The 13,160-nt window shown below is 47.4% G+C and overlaps 1 protein-coding gene across 1 annotated transcript in view; it reads left to right on the top strand.

Annotated features, from left to right (window-relative positions):
* The window catches only part of syt7a (synaptotagmin VIIa), a 35,068-nt gene that overhangs the window by 13,848 nt on the left and 8,060 nt on the right, over window positions 1-13,160 (top strand). The window contains exon 5 of the mRNA XM_067234167.1: window positions 6,728-6,856. Within this exon, the coding sequence (XP_067090268.1) occupies window positions 6,728-6,856 (129 nt within the window). The remainder of the gene's footprint in view (window positions 1-6,727; window positions 6,857-13,160) is intronic.

The following is a 13,160-nucleotide window of genomic DNA, read 5'->3' on the forward strand; positions in this document are numbered from 1 at the left end:
CCCCCTCCCCTGCTCCCTCCCACTCCCTCACTGGACCACCGATCCTCTCCGTCCACCTGCCTGCGCCTCCTGACCTGGAAAACTAGTCCTCCCCCATGGCTTCATACACTACACTGATCTGTTCTTGCCCCGCTTTACCATGTGGTTGCTCAATCTCTCTCTCCTTCTTCTCTCTCTCTCTCTCTCTCTCTCTCTCTTGTTGTCTTTTTTTCTCCACTCCCGCTCCCGTTTCTCTCCTCCTCCTTCCCCTGTCTGCTGTGTTATCTTTTTCTCTCTCCTAGCGGGGCTGTGCCGGGGGGGCAAAAAGGGGCTGCGGGGGGGCGAGGGGATGATGGGGGGGGTCCTTGTCGCAGCGACAGCGTGAAGAGCATGGTGACGGGGGGACACAGGGCGGGGAAGTGGCAGACGGTCCAGAGCCACATGCAGTCCGGAGGATTGAGGCCCAGCAAGTGAGTTATCAGAAGCTTAACAGAGAGTGGAGGAGGACAGGCCTACTGCTGGTCCTCCCTGCCAATTTTTCCAGTCTGTCAAAAGTCATTACTGTATCGCAAACCTGCCTACTTATAACACATTTTCATGTTGAATTCTGTACCACAATATCCAGTTTCAGGCTTATATTTGTGTTCTGAAAGTGTGACAGGGTGCTCGGAGGCTGGGCGGCTGGGAGGCTAGGAAGCTGGGAGGCTGGGAGGGAGGCCGAAAGTTGGGAGGGAGGTTGGAAGAATGGGAGGCTGGGAGACGGGTAGGCAGGAGGCTGGGTGACAGGAAGTGGAACTTAGGTGTCAAGGTGAGTGTGTGGGCTCTGAGAGGTGTTATGGCTGGGGGAACGTGTTGGAGATGGGGGGTGAACTATACACACACGAGGAGCTAACAATAGCTTCTTTACCATACTGACTCACTGTCTTCATCTGACACTACCTAGCCTGGCTCACAGTCATATGCTGAAGGAAAATGAATTCTATAGGCATATCTATCAGGGTTCTCGTTTTTACACACTAACAGACTGTCAACATACATTCTCCGCTTATGTATATGTTGATATAATATCAGACAAAATAGGATCCCCTGTCTTTGAGTTAACCAATTAGCTAAAACACTTTAATGAGGGGGCTGCAGTTTCATGAGATATTCCCCCTACAGTGTGTGTCACTGACGTGTTTAGAACCTCATTTTGAAGTCACAAATGAGGAAGTTAATTTCGTGTTTTTTTTCTCTCTTCATTTGGCACCTCTCTCTCACACCTCGCGTCGAAAAAGATTCTCTCCCCCCCGCAACACATTCACTCCTTCACTACCACAGTTCTCTTCCTTCCCTCTTTCTCTCCTCTTCTCATCTTTCTCTTTCCCCTTCTGTCTATAATTGGATTCTATTTTCAGGCTGCTATAAGTGTCTGTCTCTAGTGTTTGTGTCTCGCACCCCATTTTCTCTCTGTCTCTCTGTCTTCATCACCTTCTCCCTCTTCCTTATCGGTTCCATCTTCCTGCTTCCATCTTTCTCTCTGTGAATCCTCCATTTTGGTCCGGATGCAGCTCAGCTGCACGCCCTTCTTACCCCCATTTTACCCTGTTAAGTCGCCAAAGTGATTGATCGGGAGCACTAAGATTAATGTTCGGTCCTGTGGCGTAAACGAATGCACAAGTAAAGTAAAGTGCATATTAGCCGACGTGAACGCAGAAGCTGTCTGTCGTGACCTAATTTTGATCCCCTGGATCGCACAGCTCTCTGTGAAGAGGAGGATATATTTAGAGAGTTGGGAAACATAAAAAGCCAAGCCGGGAAACTGAACTGCAGGAATTCAACTCTGCGTTAGAAACACTGTATGTTAGACTAAATGCATGCAATGATTGACCAAATAGATTGTATGTCTTAGTTCGATCAAAATAAAAAAGCGTTGTTTGGAGTAGGAAGTGGACAATTCTTTAAGCGAATTCAACCAAATTTGGGAGGGGAGGAGTGGAAAAATGAGTGCATGAGGAAGGGAGGGACGGAGGAATCGAGATGGTTGGCTGCTGTGTCTCTAGGGGTAGAGCATGTATTTAGATGAGGGGAAAGACGTGGAGAGAGAAAGGGAGAGAGACTAATGTACAGATCGGAAAAGTTGAGAGCAGAGAGGAGGACATGGTGCTCTCTCATCAGACCAAAAAGCCCTCGGCAGGACGATCCAGCGGCGGGCGAACGACGACGCCCGCTCCCAGACACGCCCGCACCGCCGGGCGCTCCCGCTCCGCTCCCGTCCGCACTGCGCACGCCCGCCCGCTGCCCGTGCGGACCACGCCCACACGCAAACAGCAGGCTCCCGCCTCCCAGCCGCACGCGCCGCCCGCGCACCTGACACCGTCGCACGCGGCCCGCTCGCAGGCCGAGCGGGGCTGCCCGTCGCAGGCTCCCGGCGACCACGCGGGCTGCACCGTTTACTGCTACCTCTGCTACTGCTGTTACTGCTGCTGCCTGACCTTGCTCTCCTTCTCTCTCTTCCTCCTCCTCTCCCCCCCTCCCCGCGGACCTCCCTCTGCCTCCTCCTCTCCCGCCTCAAACCCTTCCCCCCCCTCCCTCTTGTTCTCCCCCCCACCATCTCCACACCGTTCCCTGGGTGTTCCATTTTGCACACATCTCCACCCAAACGGGACTTCTCCTTTGGCCCCTCTGTCATGTCCTGTGTGTACTTGCCTCTCCCCTCGTGATTCATTGATTGACCCCGACCTCTTCTGTTCCGTCTCTCCCGATCTCACCCCTCCTGACTCACCCCTAACCCCTTGTGATGGCGCCTCCACTCCCCCCTCTGTGGCGCCGTCCTCCCCGCCTCCCCCCCCTCCCCCGTCCTCTCCCTCTCCTCTCCTCCTCCATCACCCTAACCTGTGTCGGCCTCGGCCCTCCCTGCGTTCCCTTCCCTCCCTGCTCCTCTGCCCTCCCAGCTTTGGGGACCCTGCGCTCCCCTCTGGTGATACCCTGGAGCACGTCCCTTCCTCCGAGTTGGCCAGGCCCCGTACCCTGCTACGCCAGCAAAGCCTCCAGCAGCCCCTCATCCACCCTCCGGCCCCGAGCCTCACCCAGCTCCCGCCCACCTCCCTGAGCCTTGGTCAGCTGCACACCGCACCGGGCCAGCCGGGGGGGGCCGGGGGCACGGGGGGAGCAGGTGGCACTGGTGGAGGTGGGGGTGGAGGCAGAGGGGGACCCCGGGGTGTCCGGGGCAGCCCTGCAGGGGCAGGCGCCGCACGGTATAGGGGAGGCGGAGGAGGAGGGCGAGCACGTGGCGATCCCGGCAGCTGGGATTACATGATGGGCCAGATCCGCAATCGAGGTCTGGATATGAAGTCCTTCCTGTGAGTCTTCTGCCTTTCCTGCTCCATGTCTGTGGGGTCTCTTGTGATGTCAGTGTGCGCCGGTCGCTCGTCTTACGAGTTATACTGGTTAGCGTCTGCTCGTCCTTTTGTTGTTTAGCATTCCTTACCTACTTGCATGCTATTTTCGTATTGTACAGTTCTGTTCCTTTTCTCCTTTCAGTGGCGTCGTCTTTGACTGTCTATTGGGATTTAGTGTCTTTGTATTCATTCTATTTCCTTTTTTCTTTTTCTTTTTTTTTGGACTGTGCCTCTGCTGCCCAGGGAAGGATATTCTATGTAGTCGTTGCAATATGATGCTTGTGGTTTCAGTGGGTACAACTACTGCTGCATGTGTGCGAGTGTGTATGCAGACATGCGTGTATGGGTACGTGTGATGAATTAGTAAACAAACCCAGGACAGAACAAAGTGACAAATGACTTCTTGCACAACATATTGATGCTAATGTTCTCATATAGATGCAGGTGAGTTTGCAAATTCATCCCCGGCTTATCTCGGCTCTGTCACAGGAAGATGATGATGCTGGGTGCAAGTGAGGGGGGTTAGAGTTCGGACTTTGGAGCCTGTTTGAAAAAAACGTTACGTATATGTAAATAAGAGCTGGAGAAAAGGTGTCTGTCTGTCAGCCCTGAGCCCTGAGTGGGAGTGTGTAGGTGATGAATACCCCTCCCATGTCAATTCCCTCCCATACATCACACCGATATTAATAAGATTAGATGGTGATGATTTTATTATGAGTGGGTGAGCACATTTGTTTACTTAATACATTTTATGGTCCCTTTTAAATCCCTGGTATTACATCAGAATGGGTATGTGGATCACCAACAGGGATACTTTCTTAGTTTCGTTCCATACTTAATGGAAAACCACAGCTCTGTATTAAGTTTTAATTACATTAAGTATCTGGTAGAAAGTTTGACACCATCTGTCATAGAATGGCAGATTCTCTCCTAATTTAAAAAAAAAAAAATATATATATATCATGTCGTGCCATGAGAAACTGACAGACTGTAGCACGAGTGGAGTTCAACATACTGTCAGCTATTTCCATCTCGTTCGGGGATAAATCGTTTGGTGTTTGAATGCTCTGCTAAACAGAAACATATGTTTGGATGGCATTTAGCCCAGGTTCCGCAATTGTCTTTCCAGGAAAGCTGCTGGTGTTGGTGTTGTAATTTGAATAAGACGGCACAAAGGGTCATGATGTATCTGACATTCCTAAAGAAACATCCCCCTCAAACAAACTATTTGTTATATATAACAAATATAACAATATATAACAAAATATTCGTATTGAAAATAGAAAAACATGAAGTGTTAAAATACCCTGCTTCCACATGGCAGGGATGTATATTTCATCAACAAAATGTTTGTTAGTTGTTTTCCTGCACCCTTTCGTTCCCTGGTAGGTGAAGCCCCTTGTCTGTGGGCTGCGTGTGTGTATATCACTGCGTGCATGTCACTGTGCATCAGTATGAGAACAAGGGTTAAGCAACTGTGTGTAGATTCATGTTAACCCTGACGCATTGATCTTCTGTCACCAGCACCATTACTCCCACAATAGATTGTCGCTAGACGACGTAGAATGTCGCTACAGGCCAAAAGAGGAGGGAGGATGAAGGAAGGTAGAGGGAGAACATAAGAGAAGGAAAGAGAGAGAGAGAGAGAGAGAAAGAGAGAGAGACGGTTGGAAAATGAAGAAGGACAGTACCAAGGTGTGACACGTGTTAAATGTCCCTTCATACCAAGTCTTTTTTTGCAATTGGTTTTCAACGCTGGTAGTAAACAGCATCGGTGAAAGCTCTTCCCAGCTACGCCCCTCCTGAACTACGACAGGAGGGAGACGCAGATTTGGCACTGGCTGTGTAAGCACACACGGCACCAAGGTCAATTGAACATAACATTTCTTACATCATAATGACGGTAAAAACCTACGCCTCTAAATGTCGAATTGAATTCATTGTTAAAATATTTACTCTTCCACAATAGCAAGGCTGGCGATGATTGATTACAGAGTGGGCAAGTAATAGACATGACCCATTGTTTCAAGCCAGTTAATTTCAATCTTGGCCAGATTCCCTTTTCGGGTGAATCATTGCTCAATGAATCTGTTGGAGATGTCATTGACACAGATAGCTGGCCTTGAGAACCATTTGACCAAATGAATCGCTTGGGAGATTGCCACTCAGGCCTTTTGGCTTAAATAAGATGTTTTATGGTAGCATTGTTAATGTACTGCCTCAAGGCAGGGGCTTGAGTTATAGCGTTTTTTTCAATGTTCTCTTGAGTAAACAAGAAATGTCCATATGAAAAGAGAGATTAGAGTATATCTGACACATATATGACAGATGGTGACAGATTGAACAGGAACGATTGAACGAGAAGGAATAAACACGGACATCTTAAATGTGAGTTTGCATCGCAAGAGCCGTGTCACGTAAGTGTAGGTACAGGTGTACTGTGTTGATAGAGTCAGAGCAGAGGAAGCGAAGGAGGGATGGACGAGAGCAGAGGGCTGGGCAGAAGCTTAAGTGTGAGGTGCGGGATGAAGGGGATGAAGAACAGGGGATTTGGAGAGGGATGGTAGCGGGAAAAGGGAGATCAAACGAGAAAGAGCCAAGGAGAGAGTGAGAGAGCACTGACCCAGAAAACAGTGACACACACCAGGCACCTCAGGATGCTCTGACACTCAAATAGAAACAATTAGTCCAGATCTTCTTAATGAGGCATAATTAAATCTTAACTCTAGAGAAAGAAGACAGGGATGTTGGATGGGAAAGGTGAGTCTTGAGGGAGGGCAGAAGGCAGAGATTAAATGAATAAACGGAATAAATGACTGTGTATGTGTGTGTGTGGGTATGGGCTTCCTAAAGCCTTGGTGTACAATACCTGTTGGTTGCGAGAGCTTTTGAATGCCACACTCATTAACAAAGCATCAATTACTAATTAGAACTATTTGACGTGCGAGTGTGGGTACCTGTGACAATCATCAACTTCATTATAATTAGCACATTATTAATGGGCCGGCCTTTCATCAGTGGCCGTATTTGATATCCTTCCCCACATCAGAGCGCTCGCTGTTGTACAGTAATAGGTTTGTGGGTCTGCTGTTTAAGCTGAACTAATGTCTCCGACGACTCTTACATTATATCCTCTGTTTCCCTCTGTCTGTGTTTCCCTTTTTTCAATCTTTCGGTCCCCTCTGTCGCCTTATAAACCTCTGAGTCTCTGACTATTCTCTCCCTTCTCTTTCCACGCTCCACAACTCCTGACTCTTCCTCGTGTCCCCTTTATTTTCCTATTTCTCTATCTTCATGTCCCCTATCTTCCTCCTGTCTCCTCTCTTTTTCCTCTGCCTCTTTGTACGTTCTGATTTCCGGGGCCACAGTGAAGGAAAGATGGTGGTCCTGTCTCTGGCTATCGGACTGGCTGAGCAGGACGACTTTGCCAATATCCCAGATCTGCAGGAGGCAACCCAGACAGCGCCAGCCAATCAGGAGCCCCCTCCTGAGAAGAGGTACCGGTCAAAGTGTGAGAGGAAATGAGTGTGAGAGAATGGGGGAGGAAATGAAAGGAGGGATTTGGGTATCAGTTGTAGGACAGGTGGTATTGGATTAGAGGAGGCAGTATTTTTCTCTGAGTTTTTCATGAGATTACTGAGTTTTTGCATTGTAGGGGTTGTTTACCATTGGCTTGCTTACCTGTAGACACAATAGCAGTTTTTTTAATGTCAGTTTGGCGTAGACAGCAGGACACTGAGAGTTGACTCTGTCGACAGCCAAAGTCAGGTAGAAAATGTTAAAGAGAAGATCAGAAAAGGGACAAAGCAATTTAGGTGTTAGTTGTAGGGCAGTAATGAGCTCATAAATCATTATGGTGAGTCTCTCACATATCCATGTCACTCCAGCTTTGTGGTTTCAGGGAATATATGGATCTCCCACTAGGATTTCCTCATGCCAGTGGCTGTATTTACCAATCGACGCTAGCTAATTATTTCACCTCATGTGATGGCTTTTCCTCTGCCATTTTCATTCTCCATTCGTTTTTTCCTTCCACCGTTTTCCTTCCCTGTTTTTTCCCCGCGGCATTTGTAGTATTGCTTTGTTTGTATGTTTATGGTTTTTATCATTCCATCCCTTTCCAGCTCTTGTTGTCTGTTCTCCAGCTCATTAGTTTCTACGATCCCCCCTCCACTGCTCAGAGAGTCCCATCTCTGCAGCTGCACCAAGGATCCTGAGAGAGTCCTCATTATTCTGGAACATGCTAGTCACTTACGTAAACATGCTGCTATAAATAGGCCTTTCCTCTTGCTTTCACCTTACACACCAAAGCCACCCAAATGTATTCCCACAGATATCCAGACATCCGAAGGTAAACACGCTTTCTGTCTCCCCAGTCCTCCACCTAATACAGCTGGTATTGTAGTCTTTTTGTTGTAAAAACAAAAAGCCCTTTTCTGTGTTATTATTCAGGTATAACAAAGTCATGTGTCTCTCTCAAAAGTTAGAACCAGCACGCGCCGCAGAGCGCGTCTTATTTTTCACCATTTTATCTGTATATCATGGGTTGGATTTGATTTATTGCACCAGCGTTTCACCATGCGGTGCCTGTACAGAAACCTGAGTGAGGCCCAGCCCTGGCTCCTGCGACACACATGATTTCCCCCGCAGGCCAATTAGGCCGTTTCAATCTCACTTTGATTCCATGGCAAATTGGAGATGTGATTGACATATCGCGAGGAAAAATAAAGGTAGGGCTGTTATACTTTACTTCCTCATCAGGGGTGTTGTTCTTCATGCAGATAATGTACATCATCATTCATCTGACATGTCATTAATAACTTGGGATCTATGAAGATCTCGGTTTAGGGTTCCCACGTCTCTGCTATTCATGAACCTGTCATTTTTAGTCTTAAGCGCCATACCGCTTCTTGCAGTCTCACGTTCCCCTAGGATTTAATCAAAGATAATCCTAAATGCAGCCCCCTTCAGACTGCACGGTCAATTGTTGTTCAGGTTTTAATATTCACTTTCATTACTCATAGACGTATCTCTGCTTCAGCGCGTTGCTACGTCATCAACTACTGAGTCGTTCATCTCTGCATTTGTCTGCTTCATTTTTGTCTCGAGCCCCAGAGCCTCTTCTGGCCTTTTCGTAGAATCAACACTTCAGACGGAAGAGACCAACATAGGGTACTGGACAAAATGTTTCTGTTCTTTTAAACACACATGAGAGCGGAAGTTCCAAATTCATGTCTCATAATGATGTTATTATTCAGGATTAGCTTGAGTTTTCCGATTTTGCCGTATTTACATCTCGGCATTCTGCTCTTGGCTTCCTACCGTATGCTAAACACTCACCCAGATCCTTCTTAAATACTCTGTACAATATAACCAACAATAGAAAACACACATAAAACTGGCACTCAACCACCACCAACCCACTGTCATAGCGGCTCGAATTCTTCAGATAAACCTGAAGTTCATAAGAATTTTCACTCAAAGTTCGAAATACTGACAGCTAAAGATGTATTAAAAGAAAACTAGTGAAAACGATGACGTGGAAAAAAGAATCATATTTAACTCTTAATGAAAGCTCTGATTATCTTGCACTTAGGGCGACCTCTGTCCACCTGTCTCCTCAACCGTAAACTCATTTCACTTGAGTCATTTATTGTTTGGTTTGTCTCACGACAAATTACACATTTAAATGTAAAATTAATTATTTAGACGTGCTATAATTGGATGGAAAAATGTAGTGACTCAGGTATAAAGTGTAAATCCTCTCAGAGCATAAAAAATGCACCGTATGAGTCGGCTCAGAGGATTCCATCCGCTGATGGCTTAGTGCTGACTTGACAGATGTCTAGCCGCGATTTCATCAATCACATCTGTGCAACTGCTTATTCTAAACATGGCTCAGATGTCTTCTTTTAGCTGGTCCACCTCCTTGGCCTGTTTATTTTCCCTCCATTCTCCAACAGTACATCCCTTTGTCAAACATCCCCCCCCAGTCCTGCTCATCGGTCACCTCCCTCCATCTCCTAACCACTTCTTAGTGTCAGAACAGCACAGGGGAGATATGGTTTTGTACGATATAGTCTACGGAATAATCTCGTCATTAGATGTATACAAAATAAGTTCTCTCTGGTCAGATAGAAGAAAGTAATTAGTTACTGTATTTTGTCTGTAGTTACAGTGAGTGTCAAAATGAGCTTCCTTCCCAAACTTATCGAAATACATATTCATGTGTATTGTTGACAGTCACCCATTAGGTTTGTACAGAGTACAAATGACTGATGTCCCATGTTTACCAAAGGTCTCCTGAACAGAAATACGGCTGGCCTAGCACTGCAATTAGATTCAGGGCTTTGGAGACCGTTTAGTTGTAAAATGGCACAGGAGTACACAGGAACTCGAGAGTTTGCTAGAGAGAGGGATGCATATTGCTTCTTAATTTTTGGCAGGCCAAACAAACACATATTTATCCCAAACACCAGGACAAGGGTGAGAAAACAGGTGTTGTGTTTAGGGAGGGGGGACCTGTGCCCCAGAATACCCCTGCACTCCAATGTCCCGGCGAGAGGTCAGAGGTCACCCCCTGGCCACTGTAAGGAGCAGAGGTCAGAGCAGGATGGGTAGGAACCACTCCAGAGGTTTGGATTGATTGCTTACGGCATCAATAGACACTCTTGTTTTTTTACGCTTATGTCCACGCATAATGGGGTGTTTACATTCAGGCTGCCATAGGTTGTGGATGTTTGACAGCTTAATTAGGGTGCTTGAGTGGCTTGATAATGCCTCAGTGGGCTTCGCTGATGGGATTCTGCTTCGATTCAGTGAACGTATAGTAACTCTCACTTCCTGTTACTATATAGAGAATTCAGTCAGAGTGCATTCTAGACCTCCCCCTCTCCCTAGAACAATTGACAGCCCTGTGGACCAATGAGGGGCTTGGCTGAGTTGAAGTGGGCGGGACGTATCCCTGTTGCGCATTTTACATTCAAAACACTCGCCTGTGGTCTTTCAATAATTTAGGCCTGTCAGTGAGGTTATTTTTTTATAAGCTAGTGGAGCGTTTGTAATGTTATGTAATATTTGTATACTGACATGTAATGTGTTATTTAATGTGTTATGCCTATTATATATTGCAACACTGTATTTGTATGGATAATACGTGAAGATTGTCATTCGTATGTTAATGTCATTGGAGCAGCAATAGATGGTGTTACATAAGTTATGAGACAATCTAATTTCAAGGCCAGACTAGTCAGTGTCCTAAACACTGGACACAGGAAATAGTGGGTGTTTTTTTCTCCGTGGATTAGAACATATATTTCCCCTGTCTTTCTATTTGTGACCATGTGTGACTCAGTGATGGATGAGTTAATCTTAAGTATATGAAAGGACATGGTACTGGGGCGACTTGATGTTGGGTCTTTATGACAAACTAGATCAGATGACGGCATACAAGCCCACAGCACATAACCCTTCAGGAGAAAAGGTTAGATGTAATATTTGTCATTAACTGTCAGTGGGGGGGTCTCGGAACCACAAGTTTGTTTTCTAGGCTTGGTTGTTTTAGATGTTATGTGTTTTTGCTCTTGTTAACATGTAAGGAGATTATCGTTGCTTCGGTAGGCCCCACCCAGTAACAGGAGCTTTGCAGGCCTGACTGATCAGAGCTGCCTCTTGGGGGGGCCTCTCTCTCTAAGCCTGGTCCCCGGAGGGGTCCCCATAACCATGACACACATCAACATACTAAAGAGAGCAGGAGGGGGAGAGCAGGGAGGAGAGAGCAGGAGGGAGAGAGCAGTAGGGAGAGAGCAGGGGGGAGAGAGCAGGGGAGAGAGAGCATGGGGGAGAGAGCAGGGGGGAGAGAGCAGGGGAGAGAGAGCAGGAGGGGGAGAGCAGGGAGGAGAGAGCAGGAGGTAGAGAGCAGTAGGGAGAGAGCAGGAGGGAGAGAGCAGGGAAGAGAGCAGGAGGGAGAGAGCAGGGGGGAGAGAGCAGGGGGGAGAGAGCAGGGGGGGGAGAGCAGGGGGAATAGAGCATGGGGGAGAGAGCAGGAGGGAGAGAGCAGGGGGGAGAGACCAGGGGGGAGAGAGCAGGAGAGAGAGAGCAGGGGGAATAGAGCAGGGGGGGAGGCTAAGCCTATGTGGTCGTCAGGCTTCCCAGAGTGGGGGGTAGCATCCACATGTTGAGAGTAGGGGTGAGATAGTGCACTCATCCACATGTTGAGAGTAGGGGTGAGATAGTGCACTCATCCACATGTTGAGAGTAGGGGTGAGAGAGTGCACTCATCCACATGTTGACTGTGGGGAAAGCAAGGGCCGCTAAGTAATCGTGAGTTGAGTACTCGTCCACAATCAAAGTGAGGTTACTTTTAGAGTGCAAAGCAATCTCGATCTGCAGAGAGAGGAAGATAGTCCTTATGGTAGATGTATAGATCCATCCATGCGTCACTAGAGGCTGAAAGCATATAGAGAGATCTCTAGGAGAAGAGGCTGTCATCTGTCTTGAGTGTAAACCTACAAGTAGGCTCCCTTTCTCAGAACAGCAGGTGCAATATCAGCAGCTTATAGACATATCTAATAGACGTAAATATTTGAAGATTTTGGCTTGTCGTAATACTCCATGAATATGGGGTTTAATTGAGTTTTCCGATGACAAAGGCACAGTTGCTAAGCGGCTTAGAATTCTATGAAAGAGAGGGTGAATTGTAACATCTGAAACATGGGTGACCTCAGATTCAGACCTGTCATATTTGTTAGACGACAACAGGTTCCTAATTTGAGGCCTGTGAGTCCATGACAGTTTTTCTGATCTCCAGGTGACATCAGTGCATCAACACACGGTTCTGCTCCCCAGTGAATCATACGTCTTCTCTTTTGAATTTTACTGGAAACTAAAGCAAGATACAGTAAATGATTCTCCCCAAATTGGGGAGAGGAAAGTAGCCTCAAACAACCTTCTGAGAGACAAATAGGATTTGAGAAACCGACACAGTTTTCTGCAGCACCAGCTACATTGAGAAAATTATTAATTAGTGAATATGATTTTACATGGTTTGCTTACAAAGCAAGAAGTCAGGGGCTAGAGATTGACAGGATGGTGCATACACGCATGCTTTGCCAGTGGAGGGCTTGTTATGTAAGCTGCACATTGTTTGAATACTACATCCTCTGCTTATGTTAATATGAAATGTACTGCAAGGCCAGTGAATAGTGGTGGATGTAGTGGAGTGCAGCAGGGATGTGTCCATTTATAAAGTGGTTAGGGGAGTGTGTGTTACTTGTATGTGTGTGTGTGTGTGTGTCTCCATTGGTGTGGGGAGTCTGGGTTTCTGAAAGAAGGTGTGTGTGTTGGGGGAGGGGGGAGGGAGGGAGGGAGGGGGGGGCTGTCTCTCTCGCGTCTCTCTTCAGCCTAGAAGGTGTGTGTGTTGGGGGAGGGGGGAGGGGGGGCTGTCTCTCTCGCGTCTCTCTTCAGCCTAGAAGTGGAGTGTCTTTTCCCCCCCTCCCCTCTCTTCGAGCTGCTCGCCCTCGGTCAGGTAACCCAACAGGATAGTATCACAGGTCAGGGTGAAACCCAAAGTGGCCCTGCCTGCCTCTGCGTGTGTGTCCCTGTAAGTGTGTGTGTGTCTCTGCGAGGCTCTCACCCGTACCTGTCATATATCCTACCTTATCTGCTGTGTTCTCTGTGTTTTGTGTTTGCTGCCCCCCACCCCTCACACCCTCCCTATCTTCCCTCCTTTCGCCCCTCCCCCTCCACCACCATACCCCCTTCCTACACTCCCCAAATCCCCATATCTATGGTCTATGTTTC

Source organism: Osmerus mordax, chromosome 4 (genome assembly GCF_038355195.1).
Source record: "Osmerus mordax isolate fOsmMor3 chromosome 4, fOsmMor3.pri, whole genome shotgun sequence".
NCBI classification, from domain to species: Eukaryota; Metazoa; Chordata; class Actinopteri; order Osmeriformes; family Osmeridae; genus Osmerus; species Osmerus mordax.